Genomic DNA, 21,696 nt, shown 5'->3' with positions numbered 1-21,696 from the left:
ACAAAGAGCAGACAGAATCCTTTGATAATTTTCGCAGCCTCTGTTAAGAAAGTAGCAGATAATTGCAGCTGTGCAGAATTGAAGGACTCACTCACCAGAGAATGGATTATTTAGGAAATCACTGAGTCCAAGTTGATGAAATATCTATGATGTGAGACCAAGTTAACTTCATAGAAATGCATTCAGGCATGAGAATAGATGTTCCCAACATGCATGCGGTATAATTCAGTTCATTCTAACATCTAACAGCCAAGGATGAATGGGGAGTTGACAAACCATGTACAGAAATGAGAGATCCATTGATATCTGGAAATAATGAAACAGAGAAAGCACTTCATTTCCATCAAGCCCCTGATAATCACTCAGATCGATTTCATCTTGTTGGTAAAAGTGTATCTGATGACAGTGAATTTTTTTTCCATCAATTCTCCGCAGTCGCATATGTAGGCAAAAATGGAACTGTCTCAAATATTGAAAGGCTGCTAGAATCTGCAGTGCAAAAGCATGTAGGAAGAAAGCATGATGCGTCCAGAAATCGACAGACAAACTTGGACTCAGATGTGTCAGTACCATCATTCGACACTATGCCACAGCAGTAGAGTTGCTGTCTCACAGAGCCAGAGACCCCGGTTTAATCCTGACTACTGGTGCTGTCTGTACAGATTTCGCATTTTCTTCCATGGGTTTCTTCTGGGTGATCTGGTTTCTTCCCAACTTTCCAAAGACATGCAAGTTTAAAGATTAATTGGCTTCTATAAATTGTCCCTAGTGTACAGGATAGCGTTAGTGTAAAGGTCATTGGTCAGAGTGGACTCAGTGGGTTGGTTGAAGGACCTGTTTTCATGGGCATTTGGTATCCCTAAATTAAACAAAACTACATGTAAACCAACATGGAATTGTCATTACAAACCTTCCAAAGCAGCACAAATCAACTCTGTTAATAGTTCATTGTATTTACAATTAGTATACAAACATTAACTTGTTTGGTCTTTAATACGTGGTTCACATTTGACTTTAAACATTATTCACATGTAGTGTTTTCCATAAAGCTAAATTATTTTGAACGTGACCAATGATCATTTATTCTCAAGAATAATGGCGATCAGTGCTGTCTCTCATTGCTCTTGCACATTGCTGAAGTTCATTCTGAACACCCCTGTTTTGCAGTAATAAAACACAGTATTACTTTGAAAGATACGACCCACATCTCTAGCAATTGCGGATGCACCCATTTGATATTAATATATGAAATGGTCCCTTCTCACTTCCGTGTCAGTGAATTAACCTGTTGTCATCTTAAGGGAATGTCATCCTGTTTGATGCTTTAACCTTTGTAACACAAAGGTGTTTTGTCAGGTAAAGTTATGGATTTATCAGCATTTTGAGAAGCTGGTGATTAGTTTTGCTCTCCAACAATCATTTATGAATTAACATTTCCAAAGGCCTTTTTGGGATAAATCCAGATTTGGGTAGAACTGAAGATAGACACAAAACGCAGCAGGTCTGGCAGCATCAATGGGTAGAACCATAATGTTTACATTTCTGTGGATTTGTAACTGTTGTAGACAGCCTTGCTGCAGAGTTCAGAGAAGAAGCCAAAAAGTGGCACATAAATGAACACACATCATTGTGTGGTCTAACATCTATTTCCCTGAGTTAGTGTAAAGTCCATCATGTTCGTGTTTCTGCATGAATAATTTCTCCCACATTTCTTTCAGATGGGTCATTTTAATAGTTCATTTAGTAGCTCCTTAAATTATTCTGGCGTGCTAGGATATGAAGTTTATTCGACCTTTAAGTGTAAAAGGTCACAAACCTTCCTTTAGAGTAAAGCTGCTTAACTATTTTAATGTTAGTTTCTTTTCTGGTAAATATGTTCCGGGGGCAGGTCTGCCTTCTATGATGTTGAAGATTTGCCACCAAAGAGAGCTGGAGAAATGGTGACGAGGTCAGACTGACACCTGATATCAGAGAAAGCAACAGTGAATGGACACACACCATATCCATACGGGTTGTATGAAATTAGTGCAGAGAAAAGCATCTCATATCAGAGGCAAAATGATGCCTTCTCAGGAAGATTACCAAGGAGGCATTGGGAGTTGGGAAAAGGGGAAGTACAATGTGATCTGGGGGTCCTTGTACATCAGTCTATGAAAGTAAGCATGCAGGTACAGCAGGCAGTGAAGAAAGCGAATGGCATGTTGGCCTTTATAACAAGAGGAATCGAATATAGGAGCAAAGAGGTCCTTCTGCAGTTGTACAGAGTCCTAGTGAGACCACACCTGGAGTATTGTGTGCAATTTTGGTCCCCTAATTTGAGGAAGGACATTCTTGCTACTGAGGGAGTGCAGCGTAGGTTGACAAGGTTCATTACCAGGATGGCGGGACTGTAATATGCTGAAAGAATGGAGCAGCTGGGCTTGTACACTCTGGAATTTAGAAAGATGAGAGGGGATCTCATTGAAACATATAAGATTGTTAAGGGCTTGGACACACTAGAGGCAGGAAACATGTTCCCGATGTTGGGGGAGTCCAGAACCAGGTGCCACAGTTTAAGAATAAGGAGTAAGCCATTTAGAACGGAGACGAGGAAACACTTTTTCTCACAGAGAGTTGTGAGTCTGTGGAATTCTCTGTCTCATAGGGGGGTGGAGGCGGGTTCTCTGGATGCTTTCAAGAGAGAGCTAGATAGGGCTCTTAAAAATAGTGGAGTGAGGGGATATGGGGAGAAGGCAGGAACGGGGTACTGATTTGGGATGATCAGCCATGATCACATTGAATGACGGTGCTGGCTCGAAGGGCCAAATGGCCTACTCCTGCACCTACTGTCTATTGTCTATTGAGGCAGGTTTGACAGAAGTAGGTATAAATTAGCAGCAGTGCTTCAACGTGGAGTCTTACAGTGCTGGAGGACTGTGCCCTGTGGAGAACAACATTAACTTACAACCAGACATGGAACACCAGGCCATTAACCCAGGCTGGCTCTCTACTTTGAACTGGACAATACGAACATGTTTGTCAGGCTGTTGTTCATCAACTACAGCTTGGTGATCAACAACATCGACCCTTCTATAATTGTTATCAAGCTCAGGGAACTGGGTCTCTGCCCATTTCTCTGCAAGTGAATCCTTGACTTCCTCTTTGGCAGACCAGAATCAGTATGACTTGGAAACACTTCCTCTTATATAACCATCATCACAGGAGTACCTCAGGGCTGTGTGCTGAGTTCTCTGTTCTACTCTCTCGATGCCCATGAGTAGCCAGACACAGTTCCAACACGCCAAACTACCATTGTTGGGCGACTAATGGTTGTCAGAGTTTAGGAAGGAAATTGAATATCCGATTGAATGGTGTCAGAACATCAATCGTCCTCTCAACGTTAGCAAGACCAAATAGCTGATTTATGACTTTAGAAAGGGAAAGCAGAGGATATGCAGACGTCTTCATCAATCGGTTGGTATTGGAGAGCATCAGCAACTTCAAGTATCTGGGTGTGCACGTCTCTGATGATCGATCCTGGCTTCAGCACATTGATACAATCATGAAGAAAGCCCGCAAACACCTCTACTTCCTTAGAAGATTGAGGAGATGCAGTATCTTGATGAATACTCTCTTGAGCCACTACACATTTATAGTAGACAGGTTCAGTAACTCAGATGTCTAGGAACGAAGGAGAATACAGAATGTGGTAGACACTGTCCGGTGCATCATAGGTGCTATGATTAAAGGGATCTATTGAAAGCTTTGCCTCAAATGGCAGCCATTATGATTAGTAAAGACCCTGGCCACAGGATCATGTCACTCCCACCATCCGACAGAAGTTATAGGAGTTATAAAACCGTGACCAGAAGAATTGCTTCCTCCCAACACCATCAGGCTCACCAATACTCTTGAACACTATGCAACACCATCTTCAACAATGAATTTCCATTGACGATCTTTGGTTGCACTAAGGTTTACAGGTTATTGCACTAGTATTGCGGTTACTAATTTATTGATTTGTAGTCACTCCCAAGCCCGACCTCGTCCCAGATGACACAGTATTCTTATCTGCAGCAGCATAACCGTTCTATAAACACACAGATCTGTTATGCTGCTGCAAGTAAGAATGTCATTGTTCTATTGTCAGTGAATATGACAAACACTCTTGATCCTTGACTCTTGATAGTTATCTGAAGGACCTTATGCCTTATGAATATTAACAGAATCATAGAAGATTTACACATTGGCAAAGGCCATTTCGCCCATCATGTTTCTTCCAGTTAAAACAAACGTAACCAGTAAAATACCACTTATTGGCACTAGTCTAGTGCCCTGCAGGTCACAACTCTAATTACACAGCCAGGAATATTTTTTTTAAAGATGGAGAGAGATTCTGCTTCGACCAATCTTTTAAGCAACGAGTTCCTGACCTCTGCCAATCCCTATATGAAATATCTTCTTTAATTTTTCCCCTGATCCTTAGACAATTCAATCTATGCCCATGGATTTTGAACCCTCAGCTGAGGGAAAATAGCCCTTAATATTTATTTCATCAAGGCCAGGACTTCCAGAATTTTATGTACCTCAATTAATCTTCCCTCAGCCTTTTGGATTTCAAATGGAACAACGCTAACCTTACCTTTCCTCATGAATTGTGGTCCAGTCCTGCTATCATTGAAAATCTCTGCCCCATTTCTAATGTATTCATATCTTTCCTGAACAGAACTTTGCATGGTATTCAAAGTGTTGTGTACAATTTTCCTTGATCTTCATCCCCTTTGTCCCATTTTCACACCTTACACCTTTTGTAGGATTATTGAACAATCACGCATCCTTTGAAGGTCAGATGTGTGGCACAGTGGCGTAGCGGTAGTCGCTGCCTTACAGGCATTTAGGATAACATTTACAATTAGAATTTAATCCAGAGAAATTTGAAGTAATGCATTTGGAAATATGCAACATCACAAGGAAATTAAGTGGTGTGGAGCAATAGAAGGTCTTAGATATGCATGTAGATATAGTTTTAGTTTGGTTTAGAGATAGAACAGCATGGAAACAGGCCCTTTTGGCCCACAGAGTCCGCGCCGACCAACGATCACCTACCTGTACATTAGTTCCGTCCTACACACTAGGAACAACTAACCAAAACTTCCAAAATTTCCAGTCCTGGAAACTATTGATGTCTACTGTCATCTACAGAGCCTGGGCAGAGCCTTGCCCTTCACAGTGCTATCTCACTTCTTTCTGCCCTGTGTGGTGGATTATTTCACTAAACCCAGACATGTCTAGATCATTGTCCAACCCATAGGCCTTCCAAAGCTTGAGCTGATACTTGGAAGGAATGGAACACCTGACATTGTGCTCGAGCAAATTGATCACACCAGAGAGAAATAAATACAGCATTAATGTTTTGATAGCTTTAATTAGTAATCTGTATCACATGTTCTACATTGGTATGTGGTGTTGTTTTAGAAGTGGGAGGTGGTGGTGCTGGTGATCTTGGGCTTGTCCCAGCAGCTCAGTCCTGGTCACCAAGGAGGAGGCATGGCGATCTCAGGCTTCTCCCTGCAGTTCACCCTTGCCTCGAAAGGAGGCGCTAGTGGTCTCAGGCTTATCGTGGTGGCTTAGGTTTTGCCTCTGTGTGCAGGCATAGTCTCTCATTGTCTATAACCAGGAAGAGGAACTGGCAGCCTCAAGCTGGTCCCAGCCACTCAGTCTTAGCTTCTGTAGGGGTGCTGCCTGCACAGGGCTTCTTCCCAGCAACTCAGTCTTTACCACAAGGTGCCCCTGGTGTTCTAGGGTTTGTCCCAGTGGCTCATTCTTCCTCACAGCTGAATCAGGGGAACACGGCCAGCAAGGAGGCATCCCACTATCTCTCCCTTCTTTTCTCTTCCTCTTATTTCCTTCTTCTTCCTTCTGCTTCCCCCTTCCTTCCTCGTCTTCTCGTGCTTCTTCTCTCCTTTCTTCCCTCTGGCAACAATGCCTGGGTTTTACAAGGGATGGGCTGATGAGTTTCAGGTCGGTCAATCTGATGTCAGCTGCTGAGGATAAACCTCTCTCAGCCTGTCTGCCAGAGATAGGGATCAGAGCGGCATCCGAGCGTGTGGGCACTATCACACTTCCGAGAGCAAGGCGCCCAGAAATGTACACAGTACTCTAAACATGGCCTTAACAATGTCTTAACATGACATCACAATTTCTGTACTCAGTATCCTGACCCATCAAGGCAAGCGTGCCAAACGTCTTATTTACCATCCTATCTACCCGAGTCACCACTTTCGGATAGCTGCCAATGACATTACATCTTCCCCAGAACAACTTCCATTCCAATATTCCGCTTGGGGAGTCTGCATCCTGGTGGCATGAACATTGAATTCTCCCAATTTTGTTAGCCCTTGCTGTTTCCTCCCCTTCCTATCTCTCCCTCAGCCCTCGGGCTCCTCCTCCTCATTTTTCCTTTCTTCTCCCCGCCCCCCAACCCCCCCATCAGTCTGAAGAAGGGTTTTGGCCCGAAACGTTGCCTATTTCCTTCGCTCCATAGATGCTGCTGCACCCGCTGAGTTTCTGCAGCATTTTTGTGTAACTTCCATTCCAAACCAACTGCCCCCTTCTTAAACAATCCTTGTGTTTGCTCTGTTAGAATTGAGCCTCTAGCCTGGCACCTCGCATGCCTGTGCCCTTGGGCATCATAAGATGGTGCAGCAGTTGACCAGCAGTGGGTATCCTCAGTGCCCAGCAGTCACGTTTTTGCGAGGGCCGACTCATCGGACTTGCGGGAGGGATGCAAAGAGGCAACAAAGTGAAATACAACTTTCCTGCACCAGGTGATGGATGCTTAAAGAAGCAGCTCATAAAATATTGTGGTCTGTTATGAGAGTTCCACATTGCTGGGTCTCACATTTGTTGACAGTAAATGGTGTTTTAAGGTGTCTGCTTTGTTTGGCTCATTAAAATAGATTAATTTTTTTTAAATGCTAATTTAACTGTGAATAGCTTCCTTCATATCGAACGTCCTTTGCATGTTGCGAAAGGTTGCTTTGTTTTCCTTGATTACTTTTATTAAAAATAATAATAACTATTTGTAGAGCACTTTTCAAACAATTGAATGCAACACAAAGTTCTTTTCACAAAAACACAGAGATATGCATAACTTGATTGACACAAACTTATAAACACTTACAACTATGCAGTTTTCTGGAGCGCACTGCATTCTCTGGAGACTGATGTTTTTTTTGTTATCACAGTTTGACAGTATTTCAAGGAGCAACCCAAGGAAAAAAGTTTTATTTTGCACCTGTTATGGAGATGTGGGTTACTTATCTATATATTACCACAGAGAACTTCCGAAAAGCCAAATACAAATCACTAATTCAAAATAGTCAAAATAATTTTACTTCTGTTTTTATACAACATAAACTGACAAGATATAGTTTGTTAGAACTTCTGAAGGCTTGACCCCTTGTTTCATTTTACTGTTCAAAAATGAGTTTTAGCTTAGAGCACAGGAGCTGGAGTAAGTAGGTCCATTTAACACTAAAAGCTTATTTTGACATTCAATTAGATCACGCTGATCTGTACCTTACTTCCATTTTCCCTGCATTGAACCAAGTCCCTTGATGCTTAACCATACAAAAATCTATCAATGCAAGTATTTAAGATATCAATTGATTCAGAAGCCACAGCCTTTTAGAGGAGAGTGCTCCAGGCATTTCAACGTAAATGAATGCATCCACAATTCACCCTTGAGCAGGCCAGATCTGACTGTATGGCTCTCAGCCTTGGTAACCTACCAACATGTGAATTTTGTGCAAGCTTTAAGTTCAGTATAGTTTTCCTTGGGTGCTGCACCAAAAACGTAACATGGCTATTGGTTCTAAATTACGAAATTGCCCAACTACAGCATAACTTATTTTCCTTTGTAAATCAAAATCCTTGTGTTAAAAGAAAATATAGCAGTCTTTTTGGTTACATTCTCCACTTACAAATGATCATTTAGTGTCCTATACGACTGAATCACCGGGTCTCATTGATACGTGGCAGACGCTAATGTCCTGAAACACTAGAAAATAACTAAATTCTCTGCAAATCCCAATATTTCTTGCATTAAACTCCATTTACTTTTGCTTTGACTATTTAATTAAATCTGACTGTGTCACTGTGTATCTTGTTGCTTCCAGCTACATAATTGTGCTTTCTAATTTGCCTCAATTGCTGACACTGTTATCTCAGAGTCAACAGTTTCTGTGTTGAAATTTCTTCTGAGACTTGAACATGGAACATAGAACAGTAGCGTATGGGAACAGGACCATTGGTCCACAATGTTCACTCCGAATATGATGCCAAGTCAAGCTTATCTTCTCTGCTTGCACGTGATCCACTGTCAGTGTTAAAAAAATACTCCTTCAAATGTTGTCCTACTCACTTTAAAGCTAAGCACTCCTTGACATTGAAATGATGCACCTTGAAATTATGTACTCAAAGGACTTATGGATCATAGCCAGAGAATTCAATCAAGCCAAACTTAAGGCTACCAAAATGTATCAACATGCCTCCTGACCCAGCAGAAGCCCCAACACCCTCGAGCATTGGTCCACAATCATCAAGAACTCCATTCTCTGTCTGCATATTAGAGAATATGATCATCATGATATGATCCTACTCCTTGCTTACAAGCAGAAACTGAAGTATAAGACTCCAGTACAGAACATCGTTGGAACTGAATCCTTGACTTGCTAACCCATGGACCGCAATTAGTGAGGATAGGCAACAAAACATTCTGCACAATAATTCTTATCATCAGTAGCCCGCAAAGTTGCATTGACAGCTGCTTACTACGCTCCCATTATATTCACAACTGTGTGTGGCCAAATTCTGCTCCAACTCCAAGTTTGCAGATGGTACCACTGTAGTGGGCTGGATTCCAAATGACAACAAGAAGGAGATAGAGAGCTTAATGGCATGATTTAAAAATAACAACATCTCCCTCAAGGTCAGCAAAACAAAGGAACTTGCCATCGATTTCAGGAAGGGGGGTGGAGTACATGCTCCAGATTGTGTCAATGGTGCTTCAGTGGAAATTGCTGAGAGCTTCAAGTTTCTAGGTATAAACATCACCAACAATTTGTCCTCGTTGACACTACAGCCAAGAAAGCAATCCAATGTCTCTATTTCTTCAGAAGACTAAGGAGGTTCATCCAGCCCCCAAAGACTTACCAGTTTTTACAGATGCATATTTCTGGATGCATCACAGCTTGGTATAGCATATGCTCTGCCCAACACACTTGGAAATTGCAGAGAGTTGTGAATGCAGCCCAGTCCATCATGTAAACCATCCTACCCCCTTAGACTCCATCTACTCCTTCATGCTTTCTTGGGACAGTATACAACATAATGACTTACACCCTGATCATTATATCTTTACCCTACCTCGGAAGATATATAACCTTTAAAGCACGTACCATCAGATTGAGGAACAGCTTATTTGCTGCTGTTATTAAGCTCTTCAACCGACCTTTCATGTGTCAAGGATGAATCTATGACTTTCCAATCTACTTTGTTGTGTCCATTGCATTTCTTTTATTCCGCATATATACTTCCCTTTGTTTATTTTTTTCTTCTGCACTGTCTATTTTACTCATGTATGGTATGATTTGCCAAGATAGCTTGCAAAACTAACTTTTTTCTGTTTCTCGATACAAGTGACAATAATAAACCATTATCAACACCAATAGGTTATACAGTTCCCCTTTTAACACGAGGACAGCTCCTGGCTCTCCCATCAATTCCATCCACATACATTGGGGTTGTAACTCAAAATAAAACTTAGCCAAATTAAAATCTGTAAGTCCCAGTTTTTTTAAACTGGCAAATTTAATGCACCTCAACTGTTTTGGGGAGCAAGGCATTAAGATTTTTTCCTAACCTTGTGCAAATGTATGTTTTCTGATAAACACCAATATATTGGTTGTAATACTTGCATATATTGCATATGTTGCATAATTGATTGTGAACCAATAGGGTATCCCTAGAGATGTGTAAGTTAGATATTAATCAGAAGCCGCAGCCTATATAGAATGCGTAACCTGCATTTTAAGCAATTTCAGCATTTTTGGTGTCCATGGGAAACAGTCATTGTACATGCTACTAATTTTGCTGCATAGGATTAATAGCCGATGAAAAATTTTCAAAAAGTTCCTATCTGTCACTGTCAGATTCGTAAGGGCTCAAAGATATTCGTCATTGAGGCATTAGGAACACCATAAATCCCAATTCTTTAAGAAGCCATAGAGTCATGGAGTCATTGAATCATACAGTGTGGAAACAGGCCCTTCGGCCCAACATGCCCACACAGAACAATATGTCCCATCTACACTAGTCTCACCTCCCTGTGTTTGGCCCACCCAGAAAGCTTGACATGAAACCTATTCCTCGTTGATTGTCGTAAGATTCAGATCAATGTTAGCAGAGAATTTTGAATTATGAATAAAAACAGTGATAGCACACTTTAAATTTATTGCACTAGTGACCTAAAGGCCTGGATTACCCTACTAATCCCATTTGCATGCATTAGGTTTGGTTCCATCTATCCTCACCTAGATGCATGTGTCTCAATGTCTTTTAAATGTAGTGATTTTATCTGATTCCACCACCTCCGCTGGCAGCAGTTTCCAGTTATAAACCACTGCAAAAAACTCCCTGAAATCCTCTTTAACACTCCTTCCTCTTGCCTTAAACCAATGTCTTCTTGTTCTTAATAACACTATAATGGGGGGGGGGGGGGGGGGGGGGAATAATGTAACTATATACATTATCAATGTTCTTAGAATTCTATGTATCTCTATCAGGTCACCCCTCAGTCTCTGTGGTTCCAGAGAAAACAAGCTCAGCCTATCCAACCTCTTCCCATAACAAACGTCCACCAGTCCTGGCAACAAAGTGGTGAATCACCTCTGCACTCTCTCCACTGCAATCACATCCTCACTAGAACTGCATTCTAATCAATGTTTTGCAAAGGTGCAACATAACTTTCCAACTTTACATTGTAATCCTGACCAATGAAGGCAAGCGCATTTACCTTCTTCACCACCCATCAACTTCTATTGCCATTTTTAAAGGAACTATTAACTTGAACCCCAAAGTCATAGTCATAGAGTATGAAAACAGGCTTTTCGGACCAACTTGCCCATGCTGACCCATCTACACAAGTCCCTGCTGCTGATGTTTGGCCCATATCCCTCTAAACCTTTCATATCCATGTACCTGTTCCTCTGTTCATTGGCAGCCTAGTTCCTTACCATTTACTGCATATGTTCTACCTTATCTAACTTCCCAAAATACATCACCTTACATCAGTATCAACTTCCATCTGCAATGCTGCACACAAGTTTGGTTCCACAACAAATCCTGGCATCACATCACTCCAGTCCTCAAACAACTCCACTGGCTTCCCATCTCCCACCGGATCACCTACAAAATCTTGGTCCTCACCTACAAAGCCCTCCACCATCTGGCCCCCACATATCTCACTGACCTCCTCTCCCCCTACCAACCCTCACAGCCCCTCAGATCCACATCAGCCGGTCTCCTCTCCATCCACAAATCCAACCTCCGCAGTTTTGGGGACAGATCCTTCTCCAGGGCAGCTCCCAGGCTCTGGAACTCCCTCCCCCAACTGATCCGCAATTCCGTGTCCCTCACCATCTTCCAGTCCCGCCTCAAGACCCATCTCTTCACCTCTGCCTATCCTTAGCCCCACGTCCCCCTCCCTTTTCATCTGTGCTTGAATTGCCTCATATTGTGTTTTGAATTGGATTCTGTCTTTAATTTGTGTACTAGTCATGTCTCTACTATTTATTTCATTCCGCTTACATGTTTTTCCTCTACTTGCTAAATTTTTGTAAGGTGTCCTTGAGACTCTTGAAAGGCGCCCATAAATAACATTTATTATTATTATTATTATTATTATTTGCTCTGTATGTGTTCTGTCTGTGGGGAGTTGGCATGTCCTCCCTGTGTGACTACATGGGTTTCCTCCGGGTGCTCCAGTCTCCCCCCACATCAGAAAGATGTGTGGGTTTATAGGTCAATTGGCTACTGTAAATTGCCCCCTAGCTTGTAGGGAATGGGATAACGTAGAACTAGTATGAATGGATAATCTATAGTCAGTGTGGACTCAGTGGGACAAACGGTCTGTTTTCATGCTGTATCTCTGAACGAAAACTAAATATCCTGCTGTAGTCTTAAGTATTTTTCCTCACTATCCATGATACCACCAACAATTGTATATTTGTACAGAAAATAAATTAATAATCTGACATCCATTTGCAATGTGATGAAAGATCATCAAATTTCCTGGTGGACCAGAAGGCCACTAATACCAGCAAAATTTAAGGATGAGCAATAAACGGTAGCCTTGCCAGCAACACTCAGATCCCAAGAAAGGAATAACAAAAACATGCTCATTTATCGACAAGGAAATCAACTTAACAACAAATGCTTGCTGAATAACAAAAAGCACAATCTTTACATAATTGCTTGGGATTTTGAAAGAATCATTATCACTGACCCACAAAGTTGGGTCCCTCATATTCATCCCCAGTAATTTAAATGCACACTTCATCTATGATAGTAGAAAGAATGACTCTCCTTTGTCAAATGTCAAGTACACCCATTTGCTAACAGTAAGGCAGAGGCTTAACACTTTATACTTTAGAAACACAGCATGGAAACAGGCCCTACGGTCTACTGAGTCCGCACTGACCAGTGATCACCCTGTACACTAGCACTATCCTACACACTAGGGACAATTTACAATTTTACTGAAGCCAATTAACCTACAAGCCTGCATCTTTATAGTGTGGGAGGAAGCCGGAGCACCAGGAAAAAACCCACACGGTCACAGGGAGAAAGTACAAACTCCGTACAGACAGTACATGTAGTCAGGATCGAACCTGGGTCTCTGACGCTGTAAGGCAGCAAATCTACTGCTGTGCCACTGTGCCGCCCCTGTTAGGCAGAGTTTTGTTTTCCCACCAGCCAGGGAAACTAAATGTCAACTTTTGAGAAACTTCAAAAATAGCATCACGTGTGCAAATTACTGACACCTGTCATGCAGTTTTTAATTATTAAACAGATAGTGAAAAGCATAAAAATATGTAATTTGTCACGGACAATGGTCATATTTGAACTTTTAATTCAGGTGAAATCTAATAAGAAATTCCAAGAAAATGAAAAAGCTTCAACGATTAGATTGCAATCATTTTACTTTTAAATAAATGTAGATTTATTGATGCCATCAAATGCTTCAGTTATGTGATATACGAGTTCAGTTTATGTTCAAAAATGCAAAATAACATAGGGAGCTAAAATCCAGAATGATCTATATATGATGTTAATTCCTGACCACAAGTCTGTGCTCTCACCACACTTTATAGTCATAAGGATGTAAATCTAACTTAATAGCGCATGGTGGTAACCAGATAAGCATCACATCACACGAAACCCATGGGATAGTCTGGGTTTGTGTATTTCTTTTGTTTTATTTATCACAATCTCAAGGACAAATGTAATGCTACCTGTGCACAATACGCACCCCTCTTTCTACTATCCTACCTCTAGTATTTACCCATTTCACATTCTTTTGTACACTTCTTCCTTATGTACCTCCTATCTACTAACTCTCCCACTTTCATACATTATACAGTAAAATAACCCTATGTTCTTTACAAATGCCTTAGCACATGTGCTAATTATATATGCATAATATATATATATATATATTTTTTTTTTAATATATCCTACACAAGCATATAAATCGTAGCAAAAACTGTATATTGTAGCATTGATTAAGGCAAATGATTCAGTATAATTCCTTGTCAGGAAATCAGTAATTGCCAAAATGATATTTTGTTTGTAAAAAGGTAACTCCCATTTAACTTGTTATGTACTTCAACTCCACTTTAGACCTTTAATTAATTTAAAGCTTTTCAGTTTAGTCTTTGAGTTGCTTAACATTTGTGGGGTTTTTTTTTACCTCCTGATCTTTGATCCATTTATTATGGCAATGACTGATCAGTATTAAAACAACAATTCACACAAGCCAACTTGATGCCACATGAAATAGTTCCAGACAGCAATACTTATAGAACCATTTACCCTACGCTGATTAAAATAAGGAAATATCCATATTTCTCCTGCAGTCTTATTACTTGAACATAACCACGCATCGATGAGCAATATTGCTTTAAACAATGGACATTATAATGAGATTATAAACATTATACTTTGAAGAATAAAGATTAAACTTCATTGCACCATTTCACAATTATGTTCTGATGAAGCATATTTATCTTGTAGAGTAACTTTCGCCGATTTGAGCCCTGCTCCATACACATTGTAAATAAAATCAAAGCAAATGCAACTGATTGTAAATGAATGATGCAAAATATTTAAAGACATTTTCCTTCACAACACGGTTGATTTTTCTACTGGATTAATCTGTTTTTGGTCACTTCTTTCCAAGTTTGCCCTCTATTTGGAACATCCTCTGTTAATAAATTAATAACATATTATGTCAATCATGCTTTAATTGAATAGATGACAATAACTTTTTCAGAACCTTAACCCAAATCTTCATGATTACTTAGCTTGTTAAATTTCCAACCTTGCAGACAAAGAATGAGTTAAATGAAACAAAAAGCCAGAAAACACAGCTTATTCTAGTGAACTCTGCATATAATCCTTTGCTGCTAAATTACAGTAGCAGCTAGTGCCTGAGCTATAGTTATTATTAATGACATATACCCCATTCATTGTAAATATTGACACAAGGAAAATGATTTAGCTTAAAAAACAAAGCATGAAAGAGAAAGACTTACCCCTAAGCGTCTGCTACGAATCTTCACATATCCCTGCTTGACAATGTCATTAAAATTTGAAGCCATTACTTTTCTGCTCAGCTTAGTAACTGAATAATATTTCAGCACTGTACTCCAGCTCTGAATGCAGTTTGTCCCGCTCTCAGTTTATCCAGAGCTCAGCATCTGCTTAAACCTCCCGGCCCAAGGGTTAGCAACAAGGCTTATTCCACCTACAAAGTGAGGGAGAGACAGTGAGGCAGTATGTCAGAGTGAAAATGCATCAGCTGATGATCTATCATTGCTGCTTCACGGAATGTACCACCATTCTCACTCACTGAAGGGCTGGTGCCAAAGGGTTCATGTCTATTAGAATGAAGTTATTGGCTCAAGCACAATGTTCTTATGCCAAAGACTTGGGCTTCTGTCAAAAGACCTAAACAAATGCTATTAATCTATTATTAGCTACTTAAAATAAAAACCTTCACAGTATTTTTCACTTGTGCGTGAAGCTCAGACATGAAATTAAAATAACCCTTCAGAAAAAAATGTTGGAAAAGCTATTTTCTACAAAAGACTGTTAGCAAAAAAAAAATTTGTGCCTTGTGATTTGAATTTCTTTAAAAATGTGCATTAAAGATGAGATTCATTATGTTTGCTGCAAAACTACTGTACCAAATAAAGTATTGCTGTAGTTTAAACCAATCTATTAATCATTGCTTCTGTCAAAAATAAATAATTACTCCATCAGTAGCATATGCATCTCTCTCCTTTGATGCAAGTAAGTGGTGTGTTGCAATGAAATTAATATCTATCACGTAAAAATATCAGATTTTTTTTCATTTATTCCATCACCAATAAGAAGCGATTATCTATATTTAATTACTCTGTGCATAAAATACATATTTCATCGAGTATGTTAAAGAATAGAGTGGACTTTAAGAAAAAAATGTGCAGGGTTCAGAGGTTCAAATGATTTTACATATAAAATGTAAATTAGAGGAAGGCAGCATTTTTTCCACAAATTTTGCTTACTGCCAAAAGCTCAAAGACATACATATACAGTGGGTGTAAACTGTAGGGTTTTGAATGCAAAATGTGCATCATTACCATTTTCTTTATTTAACAGGCACTGGTTGGGAAGCGTTTGTGTAGAATGCATGTTGATGCACTGTCAGCAGGTATACACACACACATCCTGCATGGCCACATCTGGGTGTGGTGCAGAGGTAATGAGGTCATTCACAAAGCCCCATTTTATGTATAAGGTGATGGATTTATTTTGTATTAATATTCAATTTTTTTAAGTGGCCTACTGAATGCGGATCAGTCTGTTTGTGCCCCCTCTAATTAAAATGAATGGAATTGAAAATCTTGTGTAGATAGGGTTCACCAGAGCAGAGGGAGACCTGATTTTTTTTTAGTGTGCGTGGTCCATTTTCTTCCTTGGGGTCTAGTGATTATTTCCTCGTCATTTCATGAAAGGAATAGAGAACAGAAATAATAATCTGGTGGCAAACGCCAATCTTGACTTACACCCATACTACAAGTTCCTTATAGTAAACAGACCTGACCATTGATTTATGGTCAAAGGGTTGCAGGTATGTAGTGTAACCAAATTTGTTTCATATTCTGAGGCTTTATTGATCACCCAGAAGCTTTGGGACACATCAATTATTCTCCATGTATAAGATAAAGCAGAACATCAGTACAAATGATTGTACCAATCAATAAGTGCAGGAAAATATTGGACACTTTCATCATAACAATCAAACTGGACATTTCTCACTGAACTTGTCTGTACTCGTTCTCACCTAGCATACAGCTAACAATGTCCTGTTTCCTCAATCATCGTTACTTTTTGGCATATCTTTCATTCATTTGTTCCATCTCTCTCTACATCACCGTCTATATCTCTCATTTTCCTTTCTCCTGACTCTCAGTCTGAAGAAGGGTCTCGTCTAGTATAAGATTTACTAGAATGTTGCCTGGGTTTCAGCAACTAAGTTACAGAGAAAGGTTGAACAAGTTAGGGCTTTATTCTTTGGAGCGCAGAAGGTTAAGGGGGGACTTGATAGAGGTTTTTAAAATGATGAGAGGGATAGACAGAGTTGACGTGAAAAAGCTTTTCCCACTGAGAGTAGGGAAGATTCAAACAAGGGGACATGACTTGAGAATTAAGGGACTGAAGTTTAGGGGTAACATGAGGGGGAACTTCTTTACTCAGAGAGTGGTAGCTGTGTGGAATGAGCTTCCAGTGAAGGTGGTGGAGGCAGGTTCGTTTTTATCATTTAAAAATAAATTGGATAGTTATATGGATGGGAAAGGAATGGAGGGTTATGGTCTGAGCGCAGGTATATGGGACTAGGGGAGATTGTGTTCAGCACGGACTAGAAGGGTCGAGATGGCCTGTTTCCGTGCTGTAATTGTTATATGGTTATATTATATGACCCGAAACGTCACATATTCCTCTTCTCCTTGTCTGACCCGCTGAGTTACTCCAGCTATTTGTGTTTATCTTCAGTTTAAACCAGCATTTGCAGTTCTTTCCTACACAAACCGGTCTTTTCGTTTTTTTCTCTTTGCACATTGCCACAGAAAGACCGTCATTCAGTTGTTATTCATGGCTTCGAACACATGTTGATATGTTCTGGCTTTTTTAAATGGTTTACAAAAAAATAGACTCTAGTAATTTCTTTACAGACTATTTACAACTATCCACAGTCTCATGCCAAGATGACCTACTATACTTTGGACCAAGATCTTAACCATGATTTAAAAAAAAAACATTGCTGGAGTAAATCAAAGGGCCAGACAGTATCTCTGGTGGAAGATCTCTCCAGCACTTTGTTTTTTTTGTAAATCAGTGTCTGCGGTTCCTGGTGTCTACACCTTAGCCATGATGTTGTCATTGCAATTTGATACTTAACTGAATCGGTTTTATTGTGCTTGAAAAACAACTTTCCAATGTTTCTTGAGAATTAAATTACTCAGAGTCAATGACTTTCTCATACAATTGTTACTTCTTAGAGCGTGGTCAATCAACTCCACGATTCCATGGCTTTGGGTAAGTGGCTCAATAAATCCTGATATCTTTATCTTGTAGCTATGAAATATTTTCCCATCAAGTATCTATCTCTGTCCAGCAATGCATTGAGGTGCAGGTCCTAACCTCTTGTTGCAACAAATACATTCCATATAACATTTATGGTGCCTTTGTTAATTAACGTTAAAATTGTCACCTAGTTCTGGATCTTTCTACCAGTGGAAATAGTTTTTGTTTATCTATATTGCTCAGACTTTTCATGATTTTGAACAGTTCTATTTTTTAAGGAAGACAACTCCAGCTTTGCAAATTTGTCAAAGTCCCTCATGGATGGCAATACTCAAGAGTTCTTGTTAAAGCCTTCATATCCTTCATAAAATGCAGTGGCCATAATTGGACAAAATACTCCATTTGCAAGTGAACATCCTGGCGTTGTAGTCTGTACATAGACCCCAGAATATCATATCATTTGTAAAACCACTTTTCAACGTCTTGCAAAGATTTATGCATACAACAACTCATTGATCTCTGGTTTTACACCTACAATCAGACAGTTTCCTTTATAGGATATGTATCTTACTGCTCTTCATGTCAATAAGATATTACTTTGCATATTTTAGCATTAAATTCCATTGATCATATGTCCACCAATTGCACAAAGCAGCCTATATCCTCAATGTCCATCAAACGTATTGTGTCATGCGCACAGTTTGAATGACCATATGGGTTATAGGACAAAGGCAGGAGAAAAGGGTTGAGAGGGAAAGATAGATCAGCCATGATTGAATGGCAGAGTAAATTTGATGGGCTGAATGGCCTAATTTGGCTCCTAGAATTTTTGAACATGACCTGCACACTCAAGCCCAACCTACTAATCAATAAAGCAATGGTCCTAGAAATAATACCTTGGGAACAACACCATTCACCACCACATTCTGCTTCCTGTCCCCATTTGATCCGTGGCTAGAAATTGAGGCAGTGGGAATAAATAGGATTTGGAGTGAGAATTTTATGACAGGTGGCAAAAAGGTTCAAATTATGTATTTAATTTATTTCTTTTCATTTAAATTTATGACTTTAACAGCTGAAAGAATGAGATGTAAAAGTGAATTATCAATGCCCTAGTGGCTATTTTGCCTTGAACACAGTACAGTATAGATGCACCACCAGAATTCTACTTCCAGGGATCATATGATCTAATCCTATTTCTATTGTTTAAGGACATAATGTGCTGGAGTAACTCAGCAGGTCAGGCAGAATCTCTGGAGAACAAGGATAGATGACGTTTTGGGTCAAGAACCTTCTTCAGACTGAGAAGAATCTCGACCCAAAATGTCACCTATCCATGTTGTCCAGAAATGCTGCCTGACATGCCGTTACTCCAGTACTTTTTGTCCTTTGGTGCATTAACCAGCATCTGCAGTTCCTTGTATCTACACTTTTATTCCTTAAGACTCTATATATCATTAAAAAAATATTTACACCTCAATGGACAATCTCTAACATGATGAATAGCAATTTCAGTGAGCAACATGCAAGTAGTGTAATCTCACTCTTGACCACACGTCTTTCAATTAAATACCAGCATACAATTACATCAAATTTCACTGTACCTCGGTACACGTGACAATAAAGGACCATTGAACCATTGCATTACACACCAACTGAAGGAATCAGAACAAATTGATAGTTCCTAATTTCTACATTTATCTGTATATGTACATTCGCCAAATTTTGCTGTCCAATTTACTGCTCAGAAAAAATGACACAAAATGTCGGAACCACTCAGTGGGTCAGGCAGACGCTGAGTTACTCCAACACTTTGTGTCTTTATTTGTAAACCCAGCATCTGCAGTTCCTTGCAACTACTGCTCGATAATGTTGGCTACCTTATTGATGTTAATAGCACAAAATCCACTCCTTCTTCCATCTACCATTGCGTCATTCCCACATGCCTTGAAATATAAACGGTAATAATCTTCCAATGTAGATGAAGTGTTTGCTCTGAATACCTAATTTCCGCTTCCCTTTAGTCTATGCCTTTCAAATCAAATCCTGGTATCATTCCACAAGTTATTTTACATTAAATTATTTTACTAACAGAATGAAGGCTATTTTGTATATTTGCCTAAAATAAACAATCTCTGAGAGTTAAAAAATGTAATTGAACAATCAGTTTCAAATGTTAATCTAAAAAAATTTAAGCTTAATTTGCATAATTTTCTACACAAATGCAACTCCTGAACTGAAAACTGCCTGTAACCCACAATTTATTTACACACTGAAAAGAAAATAGATAAACATACAATTAAATTTAACATTTTCTTGCATCCATTTTTTTAAATGCTTTGCAAGTGCATTTTCTCCAGAATTTCCTGCCTGTTTCTGAACTGCAGGAATCACAAACCACTTTCCTTCCACACTGCAGTCTATTAATGCACTGGGTGGCTCCATTCCAACACTGTCCCTTAAAATAACCTCAGCCTTCATACTGCCACATTCCTCATAAGGCTTACATACCATCGAAACATATTTAGCACATAGTTTCACAGTTTTATAAATGTCAAATTCTAATTAAAGTCCGTCTCAAGCATTCGCTGATGTGAGCATTCAACAGACAGGAATTTAAGTAATTTTATCCAAAACACACTCTTTTTAGACTATCGTTTGATGTGGATAATAGAGGACAGGGTAATGATTTGCAATAAACCCCATCAGACAGTTTCCTTTATATGATATGCATCATTCTGTTCCCCTTGTCGAATATTAATATGCATATTTTGACATTAAATTTCATTTGTCATCTGCCGACCTATTGCACCTAGAATTTCTCTTAATCTAACACCAGACACAAAACACACAATAAAATTATTTGTTACTGAATTCTCCTCTGATAATCATCTACTTTCACTGTCAACTCTCTCCCCTTCATCAGTAAAGCCAGATAACTAAAGCCACGTACTCGCTTGACATATTACCATTGACTCTTCATCATCCTCTGACAAGAAGTAAGTTGCTTCAAAAGCGGAATGAACACGAACAATTTTCCCACCCAAGAAAATAGATCTGCTGGTATTCCAGAGCGCTCCACCTGGTGGTTATGAAACGAATATTTTTTTTTTACCTAGACTTGCAAACATTTACAATTACAGGGAATCAAAGCACACAAATGCGCTGATGGAAACTGAAAACGTCTATGAAACAAAAATTGTGTTCAGCCCAACGTGTCAGGGCCTATCATCGATCACCCATCTACACTTATCCTACACTATTCCCACTTCTTATTCGCCCCACATTTTCATCAACTCCTCCTCCTCAGATTCTATGCCCCACTTACACACCAGTGGCAATTTATAATGGCCATTTGCCCTACCAACCCGCATGTCTTTGGAATGTGGGAGGAACCAAAGCACCCGGATGTCAAAGAGAGAACATGCAAACTCTGCACAGCCAGCACCTCTAGTTAGGAATGAACCCGGCTCCCTAGCATTATTAAGCAGTGACTCTAATAGTTGTGCCACTGAGAATATTGCAAAAAATAGTAGACTTGAAAACTGATATCTTCTACTCTTACTTGTGTGGAGCTCTGTCATAAATCATAACATCATTTCTGTTATGATATTGGTGCATTTCATTTCACACGTTAAGCATTCTGAGCACAGGATTAAACAAGTGCAGGTTTTTTGTTTTCATACATTTCCCTGCTCACTGTCTGACATCTGTATTAGTAATTTTATACAATGCCTTAATCTATGTGTGGAGATAGCTTTGATGGGCTAAGATATTGAGCCAAGATCGAGCGGGTGCCTGAAC

The 21,696-nt window shown here is 39.6% G+C and overlaps 1 protein-coding gene across 2 annotated transcripts in view; it reads right to left on the bottom strand.

Moving 5' to 3' along the window:
• The window catches only part of dok5 (docking protein 5), a 277,194-nt gene extending 256,240 nt beyond the window's left edge, over positions 1–20,954 (bottom strand). The window contains exons 1-2 of one of the 2 annotated variants that reach the window (XM_033041578.1): positions 20,862–20,954; positions 14,859–15,070 (exon numbers count right to left, since the gene is read on the bottom strand). In XM_033041578.1, the coding sequence (XP_032897469.1) occupies positions 14,859–14,924 (66 nt within the window). In that variant the 5' untranslated portion in view covers positions 14,925–15,070; positions 20,862–20,954. Of the gene's footprint in view, positions 1–14,858; positions 15,190–20,861 lie in introns of those variants that run through there. The other variant, XM_033041577.1, reaches the window with a different exon arrangement.
• Positions 20,955–21,696: the final 742 nt, after the last annotated feature.

This window comes from Amblyraja radiata, chromosome 23 (assembly GCF_010909765.2).
Source record: "Amblyraja radiata isolate CabotCenter1 chromosome 23, sAmbRad1.1.pri, whole genome shotgun sequence".
NCBI classification, from domain to species: domain Eukaryota; kingdom Metazoa; phylum Chordata; class Chondrichthyes; order Rajiformes; family Rajidae; genus Amblyraja; species Amblyraja radiata.
This window is presented reverse-complemented; position numbering and strand designations above follow the sequence as displayed.